General features: G+C 44.8%; 1 protein-coding gene across 2 annotated transcripts in view; it reads left to right on the top strand.

The window, feature by feature from the left end:
- Positions 1-19,898, top strand: part of LOC142245318 (DNA repair endonuclease XPF-like) — a 60,061-nt gene extending 40,163 nt beyond the window's left edge. For both annotated transcript variants that reach the window (XM_075317940.1, XM_075317939.1), the window contains exons 6-9: positions 3,339-3,915; positions 5,868-5,960; positions 10,598-10,710; positions 16,700-19,898. In XM_075317940.1, the coding sequence (XP_075174055.1) occupies positions 3,339-3,915; positions 5,868-5,960; positions 10,598-10,710; positions 16,700-17,433 (1,517 nt within the window). In that variant the 3' untranslated portion in view covers positions 17,434-19,898. The remainder of the gene's footprint in view (positions 1-3,338; positions 3,916-5,867; positions 5,961-10,597; positions 10,711-16,699) is intronic.
- Positions 19,899-24,606: the final 4,708 nt, after the last annotated feature.

The following is a 24,606-nucleotide window of genomic DNA, read 5'->3' as shown; positions in this document are numbered from 1 at the left end:
TTCGGGTGGATCATCAATTTGGCAAGGTCAAATCTGTCTCCGACTCAATCACTAACGTATCTCGGCATGGAGTTTCATACTCTATCAGCAATAGTGAAGCTTCCGCTGAACAAGCAGCGTTCACTGCAGACAGACGTGCAGTCTCTCCTTCAAGGCCAGTCGCACCCCTTAAGGCGCCTCATGCACTTCCTAAGGAAGATGGTGGCAGCCATCGAGGCAGTTCCCTTTGCGCAGTTTCATCTGCGCCAACTGCAATGGGACATTCTCCGCCAATGGGACGGGCAGTCAACCTCCCTGGACAGGAAAGTCTCCCTTTCCCAGACGGCCGAGGACTCTCTGCAATAGTGGCTTATTCCCACCTCATTGTCATAGTGAAGATCCTTCCTACCCCCATCCTGGGCAGTGGTCACGACAGATACGAGTCTGTCAGGGTGGGGAGCAGTTTGTCTCCGCCACATGGCTCAGGGGACGTGGACTCAGCAGGAGTCCACCCTTCAGATCAATGTTCTGGAAATCGGGGCAGGGTATCTTACCCTACTAGCTTTCCAGAAGTGGCTAGAAAGAGAGCAGATCCGAATCCAGTCGGACATCTCCACAGCGGTGGCATACATCAACCACCAAGAAGGGACGCGCAGTCAGCAAGCCTTCCAGGAAGTCCGGCGAATCCTCATGTGGGTGGAGGACACAGCATCCTCCATATCCGCAGTTCACATCCCGGGCGTAGAAAACTGGGAAGCAGACTTCCTCAGTCGCCAGGGTATGGACGCGGGGGAATGGTCCCTTCACCCGGACGTGTTTCAGGAAATCTGTTGCCGCTGGGGGGTGCCGGACGTCGACCTAATGGCGTCTCAGCACACCAACAAGGTCCCGGCATTTATGGCACGATCGCGCGATCACAGAGCTCTGGCGGCAGACGCCTTAGTGCAAGATTGGCATCTCACGGTCGGCCGACCGTGGTCACTACCAGGCCGGCTAGACTTACTGTCCCAAGGGCCGTTTTCTCCATCGGAATTCTGCGGCCCTGAACCTGACTGTGTGGCCTTTGTGTCCTGGATCCTAGCGTCTTCAGGATTATCCCAAGGGGTCGTTGCCACCATGAGACAGGCTAGGAAGTCCGCCTCTGTTAAGATCTACCACAGAACGTGGAAGATTTTTCTTAATCTGGTGCTCTACTCAGGGAGTGTCTCCCTGGCCATTTGCATTGCCTACTTTTCTTTCCTTCCTACAATAGGAGTTAGAAAAGGGCTTGTCGCTCGACTCCCTCAAAGGGCAAGTCTCAGCACTATCCGTGTTTTTTCAGAAGCGTCTAGCACGTCTTTCTAAGGTGCGCACGTTCCCGCAGGGGGTTTGTCATATCGTACCCCCGTACAAGCGGCCGTTAGATCCATGGGATCTGAACAGGGTTCTAGTTGCTCTACAGAAGCCGCCTTTCGAGCCTCTGAAGGAAGTTTCCTTTTCTCGCCTGTCACAGAAGGTGGCGTTTCTCGTTGCGATCACATCGCTTCGGCGAGTGTCTGAGCTGGCAGCTCTGTCATCCAAGGCTCCCTTCCTGGTGTTCCACCAGGACAAGGTAGTGCTGCGCCCCATTCCGGAGTTTCTCCCTAAGGTCGTATCCTCGTTTCATCTTAATCAGGATATCTCCTTACCGTCCTTTTGCACTCATCCGGTTCACCGGTATGAGAATGATTTACGTTTGCTAGATCTGGTGAGAGCACTCAGAATCTACATTTCCCGCACGGCGCCCATACGCCGTTCCGATGCACTTTTTTTGTCCTTGTCGCTGGTACGCGCAAGAGGTTGCAGGCTTCTAAAGCCACCCTGGCTCGATGGATCAAAGAATCAATTCTGGAAGCCTACCGTTCTGCAGGGCTTCCGGTTCTTTCAGGGCTGAAAGCCCATTCAACCAGAGCCGTGGGTGCGTCCTAGGCACTACGACACCAGGCTTCGGCTCAACAGGTGTGCCAGGCAGCTACCTGGTTGAGTCTGCACACTTTCACCAAACATTCTCAGGTGCATACCTATGCTTCGGCGGATGCCAGCTTAGGTAGAAGAGTCCTGCAGGCGGCAGTGATTTCCCCGTAGGGGAGGGCTGTTTTGCAGCTCTAACATGAGGTATTTATTTACCCACCCAGGGACAGCTTTTGGACGTCCCAATCGTCTGGGTCTCCCAATAGAGCGCTGAAGAAGAAGGGAATTTTGTTACTTACCGTAAATTCCTTTTCTTCTAGCTCTTATTGGGAGACCCAGCACCCGCCCTGTTGTCCTTCGGGATTTTTTTGTTGTTTGCGGGTACACATGTTGTTCATGATGAACGGTTTTTCAGTTCTCCGATGTTACTCGGAGTTAATTTGTTTAAACCAGTTATTGGCTTTCCTCCTTCTTGCTTTGGCACTAAAACTGGAGAACCCGTGACACCACGGGGGGGTATAGCCAGAAGGGGAGGGGCCTTGCACTTTTTAGTGTAGTGCTTTGTGTGGCCTCCGGAGGCAGTAGCTATACCCCAATCGTCTGGGTCTCCCAATAAGAGCTAGAAGAAAAGGAATTTACGGTAAGTAACAAAATTCCCTTCTTTTACCCAGTTAATACCTCTCTTTTTCCATTAGGTATATGTCAACACAAGATTAAAAACTGACTAGCTGAATCCTTCTAAGCTCTATGTAGAAACAGGAAGTCTCTTTTCCTTGTGAGTCATCACTACAAAATCTCTGGCAATGGGAAGGAGCTGAGCAGCTGGGTTGGGTAATGATTCATACAGGGACAAGAGACTTCCTCTTTCTACATAGAGCAGAGAAAAGAGAAGAATTAACTGGGTAGAATGGCAAAATGAGAAATTTTAAATGCACAGTGCTATATAATATGGTGATTGCAATAAGATAAAACTTTGATGGGAGTGCTTCTTTATTAGTCTGTAGGGGAAAAAAATTATGAACTGCACACTGAAGCTACACGTATACTGCTATTCACGGAAACAAAAACATCACCAGAATGAAGGTGGATACAGCTGTAGTTTCTATTTCCCAGCCAGCTGAAGGAAGGGTGGCCAGAAATGGAGAATTATTGATTTTCTCCAAGCACTATGGGTAGCAGTAGCATTAGCATGATGAGAGTGCTCAAACAGCATGGCGAAATAAAAAATATATTACAAAATGTACATACATAAGATGCAATCATTATATTGGTCATTTGATCTTCACATTTGAGAAAAAAGGTAAATACTCCAGTAGATTTCAAACTGGTAAAACTCTTATAGGAAATGTATTCACATTTGTCGCCTTCTAATTTCTAAATTGGATTTGGTCATTCTTTGTAATATATTTGTCGTTTTCTTCCTTTTTCAGGCCGAGTGCTGATTTGCGCCAGTGATGACCGTACCTGTGCCCAGCTAAGAGAATATATTGCAGTGGGGGCTGAAGCGCTGTTGATGAGACTATACAACAAAACCTTTGGGAAGGACGAGAAAGCTGCTGAATTGTGGCTGAAAAACCGAAAAGCTGGCAAGAAAAAGGATCTGGGTGCAAGTGGGAAAAACGCTCGGGCAAAAAAGGCTAAAGAAGGCACCAGTAAACAGAAAAAAAATGTAAAGACGACAGAACTAACTTTAACCCAGATGATAGGGAAAGGTGGAGAAGATGAGGTGGGGAAAGATCAGGAAGACCTGTTTAGGCCGGAAAGTGAGAGCAGTATTGAAGAGCCGAAATATGAAGACCTTCAGTTGAACTTGCCTTCAGACTGTTATTACGGCATCTTAAAGGAGCCCCTCACTGTCATCCATCCTTTGCAAGGCTGCACTGACCCTTATGCACTTACCAGGGTGCTGCACGAAGTGGATCCAAGATACGTGGTCTTATATGATGCAGAGCTCAGCTTTGTGCGACAGCTCGAGATATACAGGGCAAGCAAGCAGAAGACATTGAGGTGTGTATGAGACAAAAATGAACAAGACAATTGTGAATACTTATTATGGCCAAAGAGTTCTTGAAAGTCCAACAGACCATGTATTGACCGACATCCATTGTGCAGGGTATATGGAAATGAGCAGTCATCTGTTTGCTGCTTGCTAGAATACTCTATAGTTCACGCTGATGACATCCTTTTGGACAGAAAAGGGAATTACAGCTCATTGGCGTTTTGGGTTCTTTAAGAGTTATTCTCTACATTCCTTATAAATACGGTAGTTAAAATTGCAAAATACTTGTTAAAACCAGCAATATACTTGTGATTAAACATCTTTTCCATTCTTAGGAAAAGAGGGATTTTTAATTGTATAGTTTACTGCAGGTAGCCTAGGTTACCGACCACCTTTGCAGTTTTAGCGGCAGCAGGTGTCTTAGTACAAGAGCCTAGCGCTGGCAAAGCTTTTTGTTAAAGGGACTCTGCAGGTGTTTGCAATGTAATCTGCAAACCACATGCTGCAAGAGTTAAAACAGAGAATTCATCCCTGGGTGTCTTATCTCAGTCTGCTTTTTTTTTTCCTGAGATGTCAGTTTAAAGCTGGGGTCACACATAGCGACACAGCAGCGATCACGACGGGCGACCTGACCTTATCAGGATCGCTGCTGCGTCGTTACATGGTCGCTGGTGAGCTGTCAAACAGGCAGATCTCACCAGTGACCAGCCCCCAGCCAGCAGCGACGCGTGGAAGCGATGCTGCGCTTGGTAACTAAGGTAAATATCGGGTAACCAAGGAAAGCACTTCTCTTGGTTACCCGATATTTACCTTAGTTACTAGCGTCCGCCGCTCTCACGCTGCCAGTGCTGGCTCCCTGTTCCTTGCACTCCTAGCCAGAGTACACATCGGGTTAATTACCTGATGTGTACTCCAGCTACGTGTGCAGGGAGCAGGGAGCCGGCACTGGCAGCGTGAGAGCGGCGGACGCTAGTAACTAAGGTTACAGCTTACCGCAGGCTGCCAGAAGCAGTCTCCCTGCTCGCTTCAGTTCGTCGCTCTCTCGCTGTCACACACAGCAATGTGTGCTTCACAGTGGGAGAGCAACGTCCAAAAAATGAAGCAGGACATTCAGCAACGACCGGCGACCTCACAGCAGGGGCCAGCTCGTTGCTGGATGTCAAAAACAGCGACGGGACGTCGCTGCTTCGTCACAGAAAATGGTGACTTAGCAGCGACGTGGTTGTCGCCGTCGCTGTGTATGACACCACCTTAAGCATCTTATCCTTATCATTAGTGGGTCTCAGCAGCCCATGAGCTCCAGTCCAACTCCACCCCCCTCTGTGATTTAGAAGATTCTGTCTATGGAAATGTGCACTGAAAGCCTGGTGTGGGCAGGGACAGCTCTCACAGCTCTGCTACATGCAAAATTTAAAATCTTTTACAGTGTCAGAACACCTGCACACAGTAATCTAAGTGATACATCGTTGAACTTGGGACCTCTTTGCCTACATCATGCTGCTCTTGGATGAGGTAGCAAAAACTGTTCACAGATTCCCTTTAAGAGCTTGCAAGTGCTGCTCTCTCCGTATCCTGCCAGCTTAATTTTCCCTGCAAAGGCAAAACTATGCCTTTGCTTGCAGCATGAGAGAGCGAACGGTTGAGACCAGTTGAAATGTACTGCAGGTCCGAACTGTGAATCTTCAGGAATGCAAAAAAAAAAAAACCGGAAAGCTGGGAAGCATGGGAGCAGTACACTACTGAAGCTTGAACATGAGATCACCCTTTATGTACATTTACTATTATTATTATTGTTTGTATTGTTATTATTGTTGTTTGTATTGTTATTATTGTCGTTATTGTTTGTATTGTTAATATTGTTACTGTTTGTATTGTTGTGGTTGTTGTTTGTATTGTAGTTTGTATTGTTATTGTTGATGTTTATATTGTATTTTTCCATCTTTATATTTCCCAATTCTAGAGTTTATTTTCTGATCTATGGTGGATCCACAGAAGAGCAGAGATACCTCACTTCACTCAGGAAGGAAAAAGAAGCCTTTGAGCAGCTGATTAGGTAATACCAAGACAATTAACAAAGGAAAACTTGTCTGAGGCCAAAGTAAATGGAGATATTGGAAAGTGTTATAATCTCTGGCTGAGGCCCACTCGCTAAATTCATGAAACTGCATTTAATTTATTGTTGCTGTCTAATATAGAACAGTTGTGCTTTCCTGCCAGCGTGTGCCACTATTTCAAATGATTTCCATAGAAAAGTTATTACTGTGCGTAAAGTGCTCTGTGTACTGACGGTATATGGAGTGCATAGCGTAATATCACTAAGCAATGTGAGAACGCTGACTTTAAAGTGGTAAAATAATCAATGCATGTCTTATATTTCTGTTGAAAACTAAATTATAATCAGGCCTTGTAATGCAATATAATTGCCACTATAACCTATTATTTTGGGAATTATGTGTAAACTAACCATAAGTCAGTTTAATAGCGGGGCATTTTTAGTTTTTTTGGGGTTATGTGAAAATACAGGGGTTTTTTGTTTTGAGCATTACGAGGAAAGTAAGAAACTAAAGGACCTATTAGACAGGAAAAAATGTTAATGATGGCAATTGATGAGAAAATAGTTATCACGCAGTTATCATGCGTAAAAACGCATTATTGCACAAGCTAATATTTGCTCGAAAGATCGCCTTCGGATCAGATGAGTTTATCAACTGGAAGTGACGCTGCGGCTGTCACTCATTTCGTGTTGCAGCTGTCACTCACTTCCTGTTGATTGCTCATTTGGGCCGAAGGTGGGGAGAGAGAAACCGGCAGTGATTGGACACAGGCTCCCGAGACATCACAATGTCCTGTGAGCTCCAAACCGAGGTTATCGACAGCGCTGGAACAACGCCAGAATGGCAGGCGAGTACAGGGTCTCTTATTTTAACCGGGGAAAACAAGTGGAATCAGAAGGAGTTATCCTATTAGTGGACAACCCCTTTAAACTTCCAATACACATAGAAAATAGTCTGGTGTTACCAAAATCATTGGGATTGGCCAGCTGTATCCTTATGTGTAAGACCACTTTAAAGAATGATTTGGGATCAGAAGGTCACAGTGTATAGTTGATCACAGATCCTCTTTGAGGCCCCGTCACACTAAGCAACATCGCTAGCAACATCGCTGCTAACGAACAACTTTTGTGACGTTGCTAGCGATGTTGCTGTGTGTGACATCCAGCAACAACCTGGCCCCTGCTGTGAGGTCGTTGGTTGTTGCTGAATGTCCTGGGCCATTTTTTAGTTGTTGCTGTCCTGCTGTGAAGCACAGATCGCTGTGTGTGACAGAGAGACAGCAACAACTAAATGTGCAGGCAGCAGGAGCCGGCTTCTGCGGAGGCTGGTAACCAATGTAAACATCGGGTAACCAAGAAGCCCTGTCCTTGGTTACCTGATATTTACCGTTACCAGCCTCTGCCGCTCTCACTGTCAGTGCCGGCTCCTGCTCTGTGCACATGTACCTGCAGGACACATCGGGTTAATTAACCCGATGTGTGCTGTAGCTAGGAGAGCAAGGAGCCAGTGCTAAGCGGTGTGCGCTGCTCCCTGCTCTGTGCACATTTAGCTGCAGCACACATCGGGTTAATTAACCCGATGTGTGCTGTAACTAGGAGAGCAGGGAGCCAGCGCTCAGTGTGCGCTGCTCCCTGTTCTCTGCTCTGTTCTGTAGCTCCGTGCACTGGTAACCAAGGTAAATATCGGGTTGGTTACCCGATATTTACCTTAGTTACCAAGCGCAGCATCTTCCACGCGGCGCTGGGGGCTGGTCACTGGTTGCTGGTGAGCTCACCAGCAACTCGTGTAGCGACGCTCCAGCGATCCCTGCCAGGTCAGGTTGCTGGTGGGATCGCTGGAGCGTCGCAGTGTGACCTCTCACCAGCAACCTCCTAGCAACTTACCAGTGATCCCTATCGTTCCTGGGATCGCTGGTAAGTTGCTTAGTGTGACTGGACCTTTGGTGCCTGCTCGTCGTTTACACAGAGTTGGAGCTCATTTAATTCCATCTGATAATACTGAAGGGATTAAGGGGTGCTTCACACACAGCGAGCTCGCTGCCGAGATCGCTGCTGAGTCACGCTTTTTGTGACGCAGCAGTGACCTCATTAGCGATCTCGCTGTGTGTGACACTGAGCAGCGATCTGGCCCCTGCTGCGAGATCGCTGCTCGTTACACACAGCCCTGGTTCGTTTTCTTCAAAGCCGCTCTCCTGCTGTGACACACAGATCGCTGTGTGTGACAGCAAGAGAGCGACAAATGAAGCGAGCAGGGAGCAGGAGCCGGCGTCTGACAGCTGAGGTAAGCTGTATCCAAGATAAACATCGGGTAACCAAGGTGGTTACCCGATATTTACCTTAGTTACGAGCCTCTGCAGCTCTCACGCTGCCTGTGCTGCCGGCTCCGGCTCTCTGCACATGTAGCTGCTGTACACATCGGGTTAATTAACACGATGTGTACAGCAGCTAGGAGAGCAAGGAGCCAGCGCTAAGCAGTGTGCGCGGCTCCCTGCTCTCTGCACATGTAGCTGCATTACACATCGGGTTAATTAACCCGATGTGTACTGTAGCTAGGAGAGCAAGGAGCCAGCGCTCAGTGTGCGCGGCTCCCTGCTCCCTGCTCACACTGGTAACTAATGTAAACATCGGGTAACCATACCCGATGTTTACCTTAGTTACCAGTCTCCGCAGCTTCCAGACGGCGGCTCCGTGCAAGCGCAGCGTCGCTTGCACGTCGCTGCTGGCTGGGGGCTGTTCACTGGTCGCTGGTGAGATCTGCCTGTTTGACAGCTCACCAGCGACCATGTAGCGATGCAGCAGCGATCCTGACCAGGTCAGATCGCTGGTCGGATCGCTGCTGCATCGCTAAGTGTGAAGGTACCCTAAGGTTTCCTTCTATCCCACAGTGATCTAACAGATAGTTGTAACCTCAGCTGCTACCATTCCTTTCTGCTATAAATATCCACTTCTCCCTATGTCGGCCATAGTTCATTCTGTACTGTCCACTTTGAAGGAGCCTGTCTCTGGAGAAGCTTAGGTGTGCGCTTCTGTTGCAGCTTAGAACTTCCTGCTGGAGAAGCTGTGGACTGTTATTTGTTGTCTTTCCCCACCTGTTTGTCTTACCTTCCTCATGTCGTGTTATTGCAGTGGCGTGACTAGCGTCTTGCTGGCCTTCACTAGTCAGGGTGAGTTCAGGGCCAGCGAGAGCCTAGGCATGTGAGGGCGCACAGAGAGGGATGGGGGGAAGGTCAGTTGATTTCTGCCAGAAATCCAGCTAACAATGTTGTAAAACCAAACAGGCATCTATACTGATGTAGATGACAGAAGGTTTTATCGCTCAGCAGAGTGCATATTCTCATAAGGTGATTTTTACACTTAGATTAGCTTAATGGTGACTCAGATCAATGGGGCTTGTCACATGGGAGAGTGTCGCTAGCTCATAAAAGTTGCTGTACTAAGAAGAAACAAGTGCTGCTGGGAAATGTAGTTTTTAACATATAAGAATAAGGTCGCCCATTCTGCTGTGTGACGCTGGATGCACAGAGGGGCGGATAGAGCTGAAAAAAGAATGGGATTTTGGGAGTAATCTGTGAATTGATATCTAATTAGAAATGTTTATTTTTTAAATTTGAGGAAACACACATTCTTAGCAGGTGAGGTGTGCAACATTAATATATTTTATAACACACTATGAAGAAAAAAACATGGATCGCACATCCCAAAAAATACAATGATCTAAAGCCGCTAGGCAAAAAATTAAATAGAACATGAGGTTCTTTGTTACAATTCTGATCAGATTTTATTAAGCCCACTGCCACGTCACTGCAAACCTCTTGAGTGGGTCCCTATTCTAAACCTTGTAGTGCGGCACTGTGCACTAACCACTGCTGCAGCGACTAAAGCACCAGCAGGGCAGGTGACCTGGTGCCTCACAGCACCCATGCTGCAAGGCGAAGCCCCCGTGGCTCCAGGCACCACCGCCCCACTGACACGACACTACCACAACAGCGGCCAGCACACAGTACCAGCACACAGTGAGAGGAGCTGTGCACTCACCTCCCACTGCTTCCCATATGTGAACTGGGAGCAAAAAAGGCTGACCCCTCTTGCAGTCTCCTGCTGATTAAAATTACCTGTGCCAAATGGGGGGAGTGCAGATCCAAGAAAAAAAATTATTTTGCTCAGCAGGAGACTGCAAGAGGGGTCAGCCTTTTTTGCTCCCAGTTCACATATGGGAGCCAGTGGGAGGTGAGTGCACAGCTCCTCTCACAGTGTGCTGGTACTGTGTGCTGGCCGCAGTTGTGGTGGTGTCTTGTCAGTGGGGCGGTCCGGCCTTGAGCCACGGGGGCTACGCCTTGCAGCATGGGTGCTGTTAGGCACCAGGTCACCTGCCCTGCTGGCGCTTTGTCGCTGAAGCAGTGGTTGGTGCACGGTGTCGCACTACAAGGTTTAGAATAGGCACCCACTGAAGAGGTTCGCTGTGACGTGGCAGTGGGCTTAATACAATCTGATCAGAATGGTAACAAAGAACCTCATGTTCTATTTAATTTATTGCCTAACGGCTTTAGATCATTGTATTTCTTGGGATGTGCGATCCATGTATTTTTCTTCATAGTGTGTTATTAATATATTTTATCTTTTATCTTGTATGCTTTTAGGGAAAAGGCCAGCATGGTGATCCCCGAGGAAAGGGAAGGGAGAGATAACACAAACTTGGATCTTCAGAGAGATTCCTCTTCTGCATCAGATGCCCCCGATACCCGCAGAGCTGGTAGGTAGTGTGAGATCCCATTACTGCTTTTCAACCACTGTTCTTGGAATGGTAAATGTTATTTAAGCCGATTACTTTCGCCATGTAAACACAATCTAAAAGCTTTTGTTCTGGGGATAGTTATCTCATATTTCCAACAAAGAAATCTCAAGTGCAAATAGCAGAAGTTCTACAAAAGAATTTTAATGTCTTCTTATCAGCAGCTTTTTGTTGCAGGTATAGTATTAACCTTTGCAGTCTGGCTCAATTATGTGTACTTTAAAATCTTTAAGCAGGCAACACAAACATTACTAGTCATCAATAGTCTCCGCCAGTCAGGAACTGTTTGGAGTTTTTTTTGTTTGTTTTTTTTAATTTAGGGGAGTGAAGGTGAAGCTTGAAGTATCAAGTGACTATGCCAAGAAAAAGAAAGAACAAGAACAGTTTATCAGAGGGGGTGAGCCATGTCTCTCACTTACACTGATCTGATATTGATGACATATTCTATCTAGGGATAGGCCACCAATATTAAGCATTGGACAGCTTCTTTTAAAGGGAGCCTGTCACGAGATTTTTCACTATTAAACAAAAAGTGTCACCTTCTGCAGCTCCTGGGCTGCATTCTATGAAGGTGCACCTTGTTCCCTGACTCCCCTTGCAGACCCCAAAAATAACTTTAAAAAACATGACCGTTAGGTATGCTAATTACCTGTGTTGGCCAGATGGGCATGCTCTTTTTCGGATTCTGTCCCCCGTCCTGCTGCTGTTCGCTGTCTTCCTTTCTTGATTGACGTGATGATGCCTTTGTTAGCATCCTCGTTGCTCTTTCAAATCTCGCGCCTGTGCAGTCATGTCTGCTTGCGCAGGCGCAGTTCGCTCTGCCATATCACGGGCAGAGCAGAAAATATAGCTGCTCTCGCGAGCGCCGGTGAGCTAAATGCACAGGCACGAGGATTAGGTCGGGAACGAGGATAACACAGTGACTCCATGCACAGCGCCGACCATAATCTTTCGCCTGCGCAAATAGCTCACCGGCGCACGCGATGGCAGCTTTGTTTTCTGCTCTGGCCGCGATATGGCAGAGCGAACTGTGCCTGTGCGAGCGGACCTAACTGCACAGGCGTGAGATTTGAAAGAGCAACAAGGATGATGATGGAGGCGTCATCACGTCAATCAAGAAAGGACGGCGAACAGTGGCAGGAGGGGGGAGACAGGAGCAGAAAATGAGCCCGCATATCTGAGCCAAACAGGTAATTAGCATACATAATGGTCATGTTTTATAAAGTTATTTTTGGGGTCTGTAAGAGGAGTCGGGGCACAAGGTGCGCCTTCATAGAATGCAGCCCAGGAGCTGCAGAAGGTGATTCTTTTAGTTTAATAGTGAAAAAACTGGTGACAGGTTCCCTTTAAATACCTTGGTATAAAATATACCTTTTAAATACCTTGGTTTGACATTATACTGTGTTTGGTCAACATAGAAGTGAAGTCTTTTAGGAGAGAATATGATGAAGTTCCCAGCAGGAAATGATCATTCCACAGCAATGATGATATGAATGTCAATAATCCTAACCACAGAATGTCATCGAATTCTCTCCTAAAGTTGTCTCTTATTCCTCCTGGGAATTAAAGGGAACCAATCAACAGGATTTTCGTATATAACCTAAAGCCAGTGCTATACTGGCACTATCAGGCTGATTCTATACATACCTGTAGTGGTCAGCTCGGATGTTTAGGTGACAGCAGCTGAGGATCAGATCATATATTTATAGTTATCCCCTCCCCCTGTTAGAATTAGCATAAATATTATATAAACAAGAGACAAAGTGAATCGCAGGACCTGTGTGAGGTCATACCCATGTGACCAGAAGGGGCGTGGCCTCAGCCAACAAAGCTGGATACCAGGTCACATGGGTATGACCTCACACAGGTCCTGCAAGAGACAAAATGAATCGATTGTATAATACTTATGCTAATTCTAACAGGGGGAGGGGATAACTATGAATATATTATCTGATCCTCAGCTGCTGTCACTCAACAAGCAGCTCATTTTATTAAATTTACTTTTTTGGATTTCAAAACCTAAACATCCAAGGTGACCACTACAGGTATGTATAGACTCAGCCTGATACTGCCAGTACAGCACTGGCTTTAGCTTATATACAAAAATCCTGCTGATTGGTTCCTTTTAACAGTTGCCTGTTATTATTCCCCGTTTAATAGTCAACAGTTTCAGACATGCCTTATTGATATTGTTCGATTAAAAAGTTAAACCCATGTGTTAAAGGGAACTTGTGTCAAAAACGATTAATCTGCAGGTTAACAACGTTTTTTAAAAGTTCCTAGCCATCACATAGAAAGACCGGCTACTGGGAGGAAATTAACTTTATTCCTACCAACAGCCTCTGACTTTTAGTAAGAGGCACTGCTTCAGTCACTGCTCAGTTCATAGTGAGCGGTAGCTGTAAATGTAGCGCCCCTGAATACATCAGGGTGCTACAGGGCACTGTATCCTTTTCCCCATGGTTTCAAGTTCCCAGAAACCGGTGTCCCCTCCATCAGCACCACAAACTCCAACCAACACCTCACACCATGACCTGTCAGACTCACTAGTGGGTTAGTCTAGCTGGAACAGGGCCACCCACCTAGGGGTCAGGCAGACTGGTAGGAGGGACGAAGTGAGTTTAGAGAGAGCCCTCAAAGTGAGAGGAGCTGGAGTGTTAGCTCCTGTGGAGCTAGAAATACCGAGGTTGGGTCACAGACAATGGTGCGGGACCAGAGGAGTCGGTGATCGGGTTCAGAGACATCGGTCTGGGGTGCGACAGACGCGGTCTAGGAGGGACTGCAGGCACCAGAGAGGGACCCACAGAGCTGACTGGTACCGAGCACGACTGGGTACAGGACCCCCTAGGTCAGGAGCCGATTCAACGTCCTGACAATTAACCTGCAGAGGAAGGGTACCTTCAGGGACCTTCCCAGAGCGCAGAGACTGAGGGCATCAGCACACCGCGGGGTTTTCCAGAAAAAGCAACCCACTGAAGTCCCAAGTGCCAGCCCTTAGGACCAAGACTTCGCTTAAAAACTGAAGAACCGGACCTTACAGCTTCAAGCTATAGGGACCCACACGGACACGAAACTGTGCACGGAGGCAGGCTCCAGATCACTAAGTGATACCGGTGGGACCGGGTACTTGGACGGGCTCCCCACAGCGGCACTCATAGACTTTGGTTTACCTACAGCATGTGTGTCTCCTTTATAAACCTCATCCAGTACCACGACTACCCACAGGGAGTACCCTAGTCCCCGCACCCTGCTCTACCAAATAACTACCAACACCCTGAGCCCGGGGCCTTCCCTACCTACCTGCGGAGGGACTGACATCTGGCTGCTTAACCCCATCTGCCCCGGTACTCCTTACAGCAGCGGCGGTACTCCCATTACTGCAACCCGCAGGTGGTGTCACGAACTTATCCCATGTAAATGGCCCCTTTATATGGATGAAAGTGTCCGCCGTGCCAGAGTCCGGACCCCCCTCGAGCCACGATCCCGGATCCAAGCAGCACGACGAACACCGGGGCAGCACATAACCACCCCCTAGCATTGAGTAACAGTCAGCTCAGCATTGCATTTGTTTTCATATATTATTATTAAACTAAGGTTAACAGAATAACATTATTAAATCCACAGAATCAAGATATTATCATGCGTAGCATACCATTATTTGAATACATGTGGAGATCTATTGTATGAATAAATCTTTTTTATCTGGGGGGTAGAGGTATAGGAAAAGAGAAGGGAAGGGGAGGTAAAGTAAGTACTTTATTGGGGATGGAAAAGGGGAGGGGGGTGGAGGCAAGGAAAAACAAGGTGAAGGGGGAGTGGGTAAAAGGAAGAACAATGAACGTAAACAAATCTCAGCCGTGTTAACAGCCTTCCATTCTAGGAATATAAGCATATTGTCAAGAAAACATGACTGAAGGTTTGAATAAAAGGATTCATGTTATGAAAAGATGTTTAAGTAGTCATAAATAATATTTATTTATGTAATACCTTGTATAAAACTATTCCAGTGATCCCATCTTCGGTAATAGGAGGCAAAGGCATTGTTAATGGTAGCAAAGTACTTCTCGAAGTTGTTGTGAAGAAAAGTAGTCTCTACGACCTCAGATAGTGGGCACCGTAGGTTTCTTCCAATCAGAAGCTATAAGATTTCTAGTAACTAGAAATAAATGAGTTAGGATGGGTTTATATATAGGATCACATTTTTCCAAATTAAGTGAAAGCAGGGCCATTTGGGGAGTGATCTGAATTGTGGAGTTAGTAATCTGATTAATCAGACTAGAAATATTTTCCCAGAGACTCCTCAATCTGGGACAATTCCAGAAAATGTGGAGTAGAGACAGCATTGCATCTGTACAGAAGCGGCTGTTTGTCAGGGCTGGAGCGAAGTTTCAGCCACTGCTCCCTATGTACAGAGTGGTGACTAAAATCCCTATGACTGAAAGTTAAAGGGAACCTGTCACCACTTTTTTGGCCTATAAGCTGCGGGCATCACCAGTGGGCTCTTATATACAGAATTCTAGCATGCTGTATATAAGAGCCCAGGCTGCTGTGAGAACATAAACACTTTATAATGCTTGCCTAACGGTCGCGCGGTTGGCGATACCGGCGTCTCCAGTGTCGGTGCCGCCTCTTTTGGCCATCTTTGTGCTCCTTCTTCTCTAGCCGCGGTGCATGACGCGTCCGACATCATACACACTTGCCGCCATTCAGGTCCTGAGCAAGGCAGATCAAAGTATTGTAGTGCGCCTGCGCTGGACCAGTGAGTGTGTATGACGTAGACGCGTCATGAACACAGGCTTCAGAAAGAGAAGGCACCGGAGAACGGAGACGCCCATATGGCCAACCACGCGACCGTTAGGTAAGTATTATAAAGTGTTTTTTATGTTGTCACAGCGGCCTGAGCTCTTGTATACAGCATGTTAGAATGCTGTACATAAGAGCCCGGAGGTGGTGGCCGCTGTTAATACACCAAAAAAGGGGTGACAGATTCCCTTTAAAGGCTGACTGAAGGAATTAATTTCCTCCCAATATCCAAGATTTTAATGGGTCAAATGGGCACTTTTAGAACAGTTTATCTGCACGTTAAAAGTTTTTGGGTTTTTTTTTATAACAGGTTACCTTTAATTTATACATACATGTCAAGAAAGATTAACAGTAATGGCAAAATAAGGAGATTTAACAAAAAATTGCTCTTTGATTGTCACGAGAGTTGTCATCCTGTCTGTGAAAGATAAGATTGTTTGTCACATCTACTGCTTATTAAAGAAATATAATGATCAGTTCACCAGATATTTTATGTGACTATAGAGCATGGTATTTCTATATAATATCAGTTTTATATGGGGAACTACTGAGAAGTGCGACCACAGATTCTTCAAGAAGGTAAGGTCTCTGGGATCAAACTGTGGAAAGATTGGAGCTTATTTCTCTGCAGTTTCAAAAGCACAAGAAATGTATTAAAACTTCTCTATATTTTAGATCTTCTGCAACTTGGAAGTGTAAGGGGTTGCACAGGATTAAAGAAATATGGAAGCTTTCATCCAAAAAGAGTGCCTTACCTGTCCATTGGTTGTGTGTGGTATTGCGGCCCACTCATCTAATGGACAGGGTTTCTCTTGTTTCTGGGGGAAAAAAAAAGCATCCAAGTTATATTAATTCCAAAATGACTCTTTTTAACATTCAGTTAGTTGTGCCAAAATACTTACACTATTAGTCACTATGGCACGTGTAGTCAACTCCGTATGTGGTGCTGCACTGAGGGGCGTCCAAGCTAAGAAATTACCAAAACGAATGGTAACCTACCTTCCATACTTGCAGAGATATGATTGAAAAAAACTCACTTTGGGGCCAATGGATCCCATGCGATTCATTAAAGGTTGATATTTCCACAGTATAATTTTCTTGCTTTTTACCTTTAGTGCATATGTCATTCTAGTTCTTTGAATTTTAGGAGGCCAGAAGCAGAAGAACGTGCAGCACAACATCATTGTCGACATGAGGGAATTCCGCAGCGAGCTACCATCTCTGATCCACCGGCGCGGCATTGACATAGAGCCTGTCACTCTGGAAGTGGGAGATTATATTCTAACGCCCGACATATGTGTAGAACGGAAAAGCGTCAGTGACCTGATTGGGTCATTGAACAATGGACGTCTCTATACGCAGTGCGTTTCCATGAGCCGATACTACAAGCGACCTATACTTTTGATAGAATTTGACCCCAACAAGCCATTCTCCCTCACATCTCGGAGTTCAATCCACCAGGAAATTTCTGTGAATGACATCACCTCAAAAATCACCCTTCTTACGCTGCACTTTCCTAGGCTTCGTATTCTATGGTGTCCATCACCTTACGCCACTGCGGAACTGTTTGAGGAGCTAAAGCAGAACAGGCCACAACCTGACGCCGCGACTGCCATGGCTATTACTGCAGACTCTGAAACCATCCCGGAATCTGAGAAGTATAATCCAGGCCCTCAGGACTTCCTTCTAAAAATGCCAGGGGTCAATGCCAAAAATTGCCGAGCCATAATGAATCATGTAAAGAACATAGCAGAACTGACAACCCTACCTCTAGAGAGATTGTCTGAGATCCTTGGAAACTCTAATATGGCAAAACAACTTTATGATTTCATTCACACGTCTTACACCGAAGCAGTTTCCCAAGGGAAAGCAAAACGCTGAGATGTCTGTGTATATATCCCATCTATTAAGGAAAATTAATTTATTTTTTATACTTGTAATTGCTCCTATTTTCCATTACAGAAGCGTTACTATAGATAGTATGCAATTGCATCGCAATGAAATTAGGCTTTAGGATTAGTGCCCCATTATCATTTTGTCTACTCTTTACTCAGGGAGCATCAATTTGATCAATGATGAATTAATAATTTAATATAATTAAATAAATGGGTTTTAAAGCCCCCTTTTATGTGGCCATATTTTTTTAAACAAACCATCAATGATTTGTAAAATGGACTTAAGTACTTAAAGGTTAGTTAAACCTTCCCAGGTTTTTTGTTTTTTTGTCATTAACTTTCTAGTCTTCATTAACATTTTTTCTACCATTTTTTTGCTGTGCCGTGTCTATACTCTTCTTTTCAAAATGGCTCTAGCTCAGTGAGATTAGATTGCGACGTCTGTGAACAGCAATTTTCTAGTCTTTCCACAGATTCTCAATGGGATTTAGGTCTGGAGTTTGGGCTGTTCACACAAGTGAATATGCTTTGATCTAAACCATCCATTGTAGCTCTGGCAGGATGTTTAGGATTGTTGTTCTGCTGAAAGATGAACCTACTCCCCTGTCTCAAGTCTTTTGCAGCCTCTTAAGTCCACATGTACCCAGTGAGTATTTGGTGAGTTTTTCATATCAGTATTTGTAAGCCAAAACTAGGAGTAGGTAAAAAAAATGATGCAAAAATGGTGCCTGTGTTTCTAATATACTTTTCCACTGACTCTTCCACTCCTAGTTTTGGCTTACAAATAGTGAGGTAAAAAACTCCCCAAATGTTTAGTGTGTACATGACCTTACAGGTTTTCCTTCAGGATTGCCCTGTATTTAGCTCCATCCATCTTCTCAAGTCTGACCAATTTCCCTGTCCCTGCTGAAGAAAAGCCCTCCCCCCCACCACCACTGCATAATGCTGCCACCACCATGTTAGACTGTGGGGATGGTGTTTTCAGGTTTATGTGCAGTGTTAGTTTTCTGCCAAATACAGCATTTTGCATTTAGCCCATAAATTTCTACTTTGCTCTCATCTGACCAGAGCAGCTGCTTCCACATGCTCGCTGTGTCTCCTACATGGCTCTTTTCAAACTTCAAGTGAGACTTCTTATTGCTTTCTTTCAAAAATGATTTTTCTTCTTGCTAGTCTTCCATAAAAGCCAGCTATGTGGAATATACAACTCAGGGCAGAGTCACACTGGCGTATGATTCTCGTATTGCACTTGGCCCCATCTAAGGCAATACTGCAGCTTAGATCTGTGAGTTTTTCCCCAGCCCTAATTAGACCATGGAAAAAAAATCGCAGCATGTTGTGATTGTCTACGAGTCTCTCATCACTCGCACCTATACAAGTCTAGAGGTGTGAGTGAAACATCGGACTACACTTTGATGATATCAAAGTGCAGTGAGATATACACACAGGCTGACATTGGAGGAGATGGAGAGATTAATTCCTCTCCTCCGCAGCTGTGATCCACTCGGAAGATCGGATCACAGTCTGATACTCTGCTCTCGCATTGCATGCCATACCCTAGTGTGACTTCAGCCTAATAGTTGTCCTGTGGACAGATTTTCCCACCTGAGTTGTGGATCTCTGCAGCTCCTCCTGATGCTATGGGCCTCTAGAGTAATTCTCCAATTAGTTCTTTCCTTTCTTGGGATATCAATTTAGGTCGACCAACAGGTCGTGGTATATTTGCAGTTGTGCCATACTACTTCCATTTTTGGATGATGGATTGAACAGAGCTTTACAAGATGCTCAGAACGTGGGCTATTTTTTTTTTTTTTTTTCATAACGTAACCCTGCTTACTCTTAACAACTTTTTCCCTGACCTGTCTGGTGTGTTCCTTGGTTTTCATGATGTAGTTTGAGCACTAATGTTCTTAAAAAAAAAAAACCAAACAGCTGTAGTTATTCTGAGAATAAATTACACACAGGTGGACTTAATTTACGAATTAGGTGACTTCTGGAGGCAATTGGTCACACAGGATTTTAATTAGGGGTATCAGACTATAGGGGCTGAAAACAAAATTTCAGGTTATAATTTTAAAATATTTAGAAAACCATGTATCATCTCCTTTTACACTTCAGAAATACTTATCACATAAAATCCCAATAAATACATTTGTGGGTTTAACATGGGAAAAAAAGTATATCGGATGGGAATACTTTTCCAAGGCACTCTGTATAGGTTAAAAAAGACAGGTATATGTCCATCATGTACAACCTTCCACCAGTTATACATTCTCTATCAGATTACTTATAACCCACGGTACCATTTGTTGTGAGAAAATCACCCAGACCCTTTTTAAAAGCTGTCATAGCGTCTGCCATTGTATATGTATATAATATGCATTATATGTTTATAATCTACATGATCATTTTCTTACAAGGGTGGTTAGTATATGGTAATATATTAATAAAAAGTGTTGAAAATAGCAGTTGGGCTTTTTTTCTAAGCATTCGTCGACTTTGGGAATAGATGGGTTTCCGAACTTTATAGATAATTGATCTAATGTGTATGGCAGATGATGTTACGAGCCAGTGTATACATATATAGGTGAGTCAGGAAAAATGGCTGGCGACCAAATGATTGCTGCCTAAGGTGGACAGGTAACGTGAGGTTAGCCACATACATGAAAGATCACCAGAAACATTAAATTCCCATTGGATCTCCTGAAATTTAGCAGGATCTGTTGCCGTGACCAGTTGTAGACCTAAATCCGGACAGGAACAATTTTTTTAAAATTTCATTTCATGACTACATGTTGATCACCTTGTAAATATAGTGAACGTCACTATAATTACCCATCGTTCTATCTCTAAAAGTAAAGTTCGATTTGTTCCAGGATCCTTATTTGTCATTTTTTTGAGCTGTCACAAGTCCACTTTAAGAAAACTGTCTTTTATAAGCTGCTAAAGGGAATCTGAGAACACTTATTTTTCACATATGGAAGTAGTGGTTTGGCTATATAGGTAGGCACTTGTTCCCCAATACAGTATAGCTATCTGATATGCCAGGCATGACAAATCTGGTATAAAAGCCATATGAAAATTAGGCTGGAGGTGCATAGGGGCGTGTTAAAGCACTTGGGACTCCTCCTCTATGTACATAGTCAAGTCCCCAGTGAATTGTATATGGCTTCTACACTATTCTCGTCGCTGGGATATCGGACCTCTACATAAGACCTTATTCACACATCCAACTCGTACGTGAAAGATGGATGTATGAATTGGGCCTTTAGTCTAGGTGCACACACTGCATTTTTATCACTTTGTTTTTGAGTACAGATTTAAAAAAAAAAAAAACTGCAACAAATCCTGATGCCAGCAAAGTCTATGGGAATCCTTAAGTGTTGTGCACACGTTGAGTATTTTCTCCTTACAGATTTGGCGCAGAAAATAATCTGGAGCATGTCAATTCTTTCAGCATTTCTGAAATATTTTTCACCCATTGACTACAATTTGAAAAATGCAGGTAAAAATGCATCAAATGCATAGTTTTTCCTGCCAAGAAATGTAGAAATGGTGCAGAAATTTCCGCAACCAAATACTCAACATGTTACACATACCCTTAAGGCTTTCATTAGTGGACAAACATTTTCACAGCAGACATCAATAATTGCGTATGTAAAAATGAACTGACCGGTTTCCTTTTATGCAATGAGTGCAATATTAGGATGGTCCTTTTAAAGGGAACCTGGCACATTGAAAATGTAGTCCAAATCTGCAGCCAGCACTATATAAAGTAGTTGGATCTGAGCAAACTGTATTTTTTTATTTCCCCCACAAAATATGTAACTTTTTTTTCTCATTCATTTATACCTCTTTTCATTTTGGGCTTTTTTGGTCAAGTGGATAGTCCTACTCAGTGATTGACAAGCCTTCACTGCCGAAGTGTGCATAGAGATAGCTGTCAATAAACGATTAGGCCCAACACTTGACTGAAAACCCAAGAATAAGAAGATGTTTAAATAAAACACAAGTTACACTGAATATTTTCTCAGAAAATTATAAATTCAGAATGAGAGAACAGATTTGAAGGGCTCAGATCCCGCAGTCACATCAGTGTTGTGTGCCCGCTGGATGGGAACCCTGCAAACCACCTCTTTCCTGTCGGCACCTCTCCCAGTTAGCTGGCCTACTGAAATGACATGCCGCAAAGATGATATGGTGCCAGGTTTGCAAATTAGAAAAGGAGCTTGGGATTCCAGCAGGTAGGAGGTGCTTTGCAGGGCTCTTGACCAGTGGATACACAACACCGGACCAGGTTCCTGCGAATCAATCTACCGTATAGCAATCTTGTTCAGCTCTTCCTGCCTTATGATCTCCTGCCTGCAAATTGGACTGAATTTTCTGTGACTGGTTCCCTTGAACTTTACTTTTCAATTTTGGAATTTCCTGTACAATAAAACTTAGTATATAAACTACATTGACAGATGCAAGCAAGTGTGAAGGTTCTTGAGGTCTGGTACAATGTACTATGTGTAGTGCTACACCTAGCAAAATGTATGTTTATCATTGCACCATTTTTGTTTTGTATTGGTAGACCATGGTGTGATAAAGGACTCATGCCAATGTATGTAAAGCGCTGTGGAATTAATAGCGCTATATAAATGAATAAAATTATTATTATTATTATTATTCAGACACAGAGTATGGACTACCATGTACAGACTTGGTCGCTTGACTCAAATGTGACAGCCTCATAGACAAGTAGTTGGTCCGTGAAACACTGATGTCTGACTTTGGCCTAAAATTGTCTTTTTCAGTACATGTATCATCAATGTAGGTTGTTCTTGTTCCATCCCTATATGTCCACTGTCTACCTATGGCAGAAGGATACTTCCATAACGGCAGTTCAACATATCACAAGGGTCGTGTAGAATAAGGTTTATGGCACACTTTGAATTATGGGTGCTCAAGAAGGGTTCAAGTCCGTCATTAGATACAAGAGAACAAGGGTCATGTAGTTATCGATTGGTTCCAGGAGCATGACGAGTTCTTTTTTCCTTCGACTTCACAGTCCTTAGATCTAAATCATGCAGAGCGGCTCTGAAAAGCAGTAGAACAAGCTTTCCAGATTGTGTCACTACCTTCATCTAATTGGCATCAACTGCAAGAAACTATTCTGTCCACATGGATTAATATTCCTCCAGAATGAGTTCAACACATAGATTCCACTATGATACAATGAATTACTGTGGTTTAGAAGGCTATAGGATGTCCAACACACTACTAAAAAGGAGTCTTAAAAAAGTGGCCATAGAGTTTATATAGACAGATTTTCAGGGCAAAGGGATATACAGTGTGTCCACCAATATCCTGTCCACCGCCATTAACTTGAGAACGGCAGCAGCAATAGGCATAGAAGTGGTGTCTAGGTATAGTAAAGTAGCTATGTGCTACGTTTGGAGCATAGATTCTCCTAGAATAGTTTTCAGACTTCATTTGTAACGCCCCTAAGTGCCAGAAAAGCAAAACAAAAACAACCCTCAAGTGACCACATTTTGGAAATTACACCCCTCTCTGAATTCATTTCCGGGTGTGGTGACAAATTTGTCCCTGGAAAACACCAATGGAGTCAAATGCAATGAATGTTGCAAAATTACAAATAAGCTCTTGTAGTTCCCAGTACATTGTAGTACTCATACATTATGCCCAGCTCGTGCTTATGGAGAACCCACACCCCATAAATCTCCTCACTACAACAATGCCAAACGTGGATGTTAACTGTGATTTAGGCACACTGTGAGGTTCAGAATTGAGTGGGGCATTTGGATGCACAGATTTTCCTGGATTTCTTTGTTGGGGGGGAGCCACAGTATTTTTGCAGGACCAGTGTGCTACCAGTAGTGTGGAAGCCCCCTATATTTCCATTAACCCATGAGCGAACTGAGTGGGGATTTGTGTTTTTGTGGGTTGAGTTGAATGCAATTGGCAGCCACTTAGGGTACCGTCACACTTTAGCGACGCTCCAGCGATCCCACCAGCGAGCTGACCTGGTCAGGATCGCTGGTGCGTCGCTACATGGTCTCTGGTGAGCTGTCAATCAGGCAGATCTCACCAGTGACCAGCCCCCAGCCAGCAGCGACGCGTGGAAGCAATGCTGCGCTTGGTAACTAAGGTAAATATCGGGTAACCAAGCGCTTGGTTACCCGATATTTACCTTGGTTACCAGCGCACACCGCTTAGCACTGGTTCCCTGCACTTGTAGCCAGAGTACACATTGGGTTAATAAGCAAACCGCTTTGCTTATTTACCCGATGTGTACTGCGGCTACTTGTGCAGGGAGCAGGGAGCCGGCACTGGCAGCGTGAGAGCGGCGGACGCTAGTAACCAAGGTAAATATCGGGTAACAAAGCAAAGGGCTTCGCTTGGTTACCCGATATTTACCTTGGTTACAGCTTACCGCAAGCTGCCAGACACCGGCTCCCTGCTCCCTGCGCATTCAGATCGTTGCTCTCTCACTGTCAAACACAGCGATGTGTGCTTCACAGCGGGAGAGCAACGTCCAAAAAATGAACCAGCACTGTGTGTAACGAGCAGCGATCTCACAGCAGGGGCCAGAACGCTAATGAGGTCACTTCTTGCGTCACAAAAACCGTGACTCAGCAGCAATCTCGCTAGCTATCTCGCTATGTGAGAAGTACCCCTTATACTGAACATTTTGCATCAGTTCACATTTATCCTGTGCTCTATGCTGAGCACTTACATCAGGGTTTCCATCTACATCTCTGAAATATGTGATTCAAGTGAAACCACCGAAGTATCCATTCACTAATCAGGTAGCAGAGTTGCTCCGGACTCCGTTTGGCCTCTGTTCAGCGGTGTCCTCAGCGATACGCGTGGGGCAATCCCACGTTTCCCCCATGGGTATTACTATGAGCTCCTCATCCTGCTTACAGGTTGAATGCATTGTTGCCTTCATGAGGGTGCTGGATTGTTGAGCCTTTTACATTTGTTTTGGCTGCCTAAGGCTAGGTTCACACACTGCGTTTTTTTGTTTGTTTTTTTTTGACGCTGCGTTTTTGTGCGTTTTTTGGGGCAAAAACCGCACAAAAACGCACCCGCGGCAAAAAAACGTGGCAAAAAACGCACGCGGTGGTTGATTTGGTGCGGTTTTTTGCTG

Source organism: Anomaloglossus baeobatrachus, chromosome 7 (assembly GCF_048569485.1).
Source record: "Anomaloglossus baeobatrachus isolate aAnoBae1 chromosome 7, aAnoBae1.hap1, whole genome shotgun sequence".
Lineage (NCBI taxonomy): Eukaryota > Metazoa > Chordata > Amphibia > Anura > Aromobatidae > Anomaloglossus > Anomaloglossus baeobatrachus.
The sequence above is the reverse complement of the archived record's forward strand: the minus strand, read 5'-3'. Positions and strand labels throughout refer to the sequence as shown.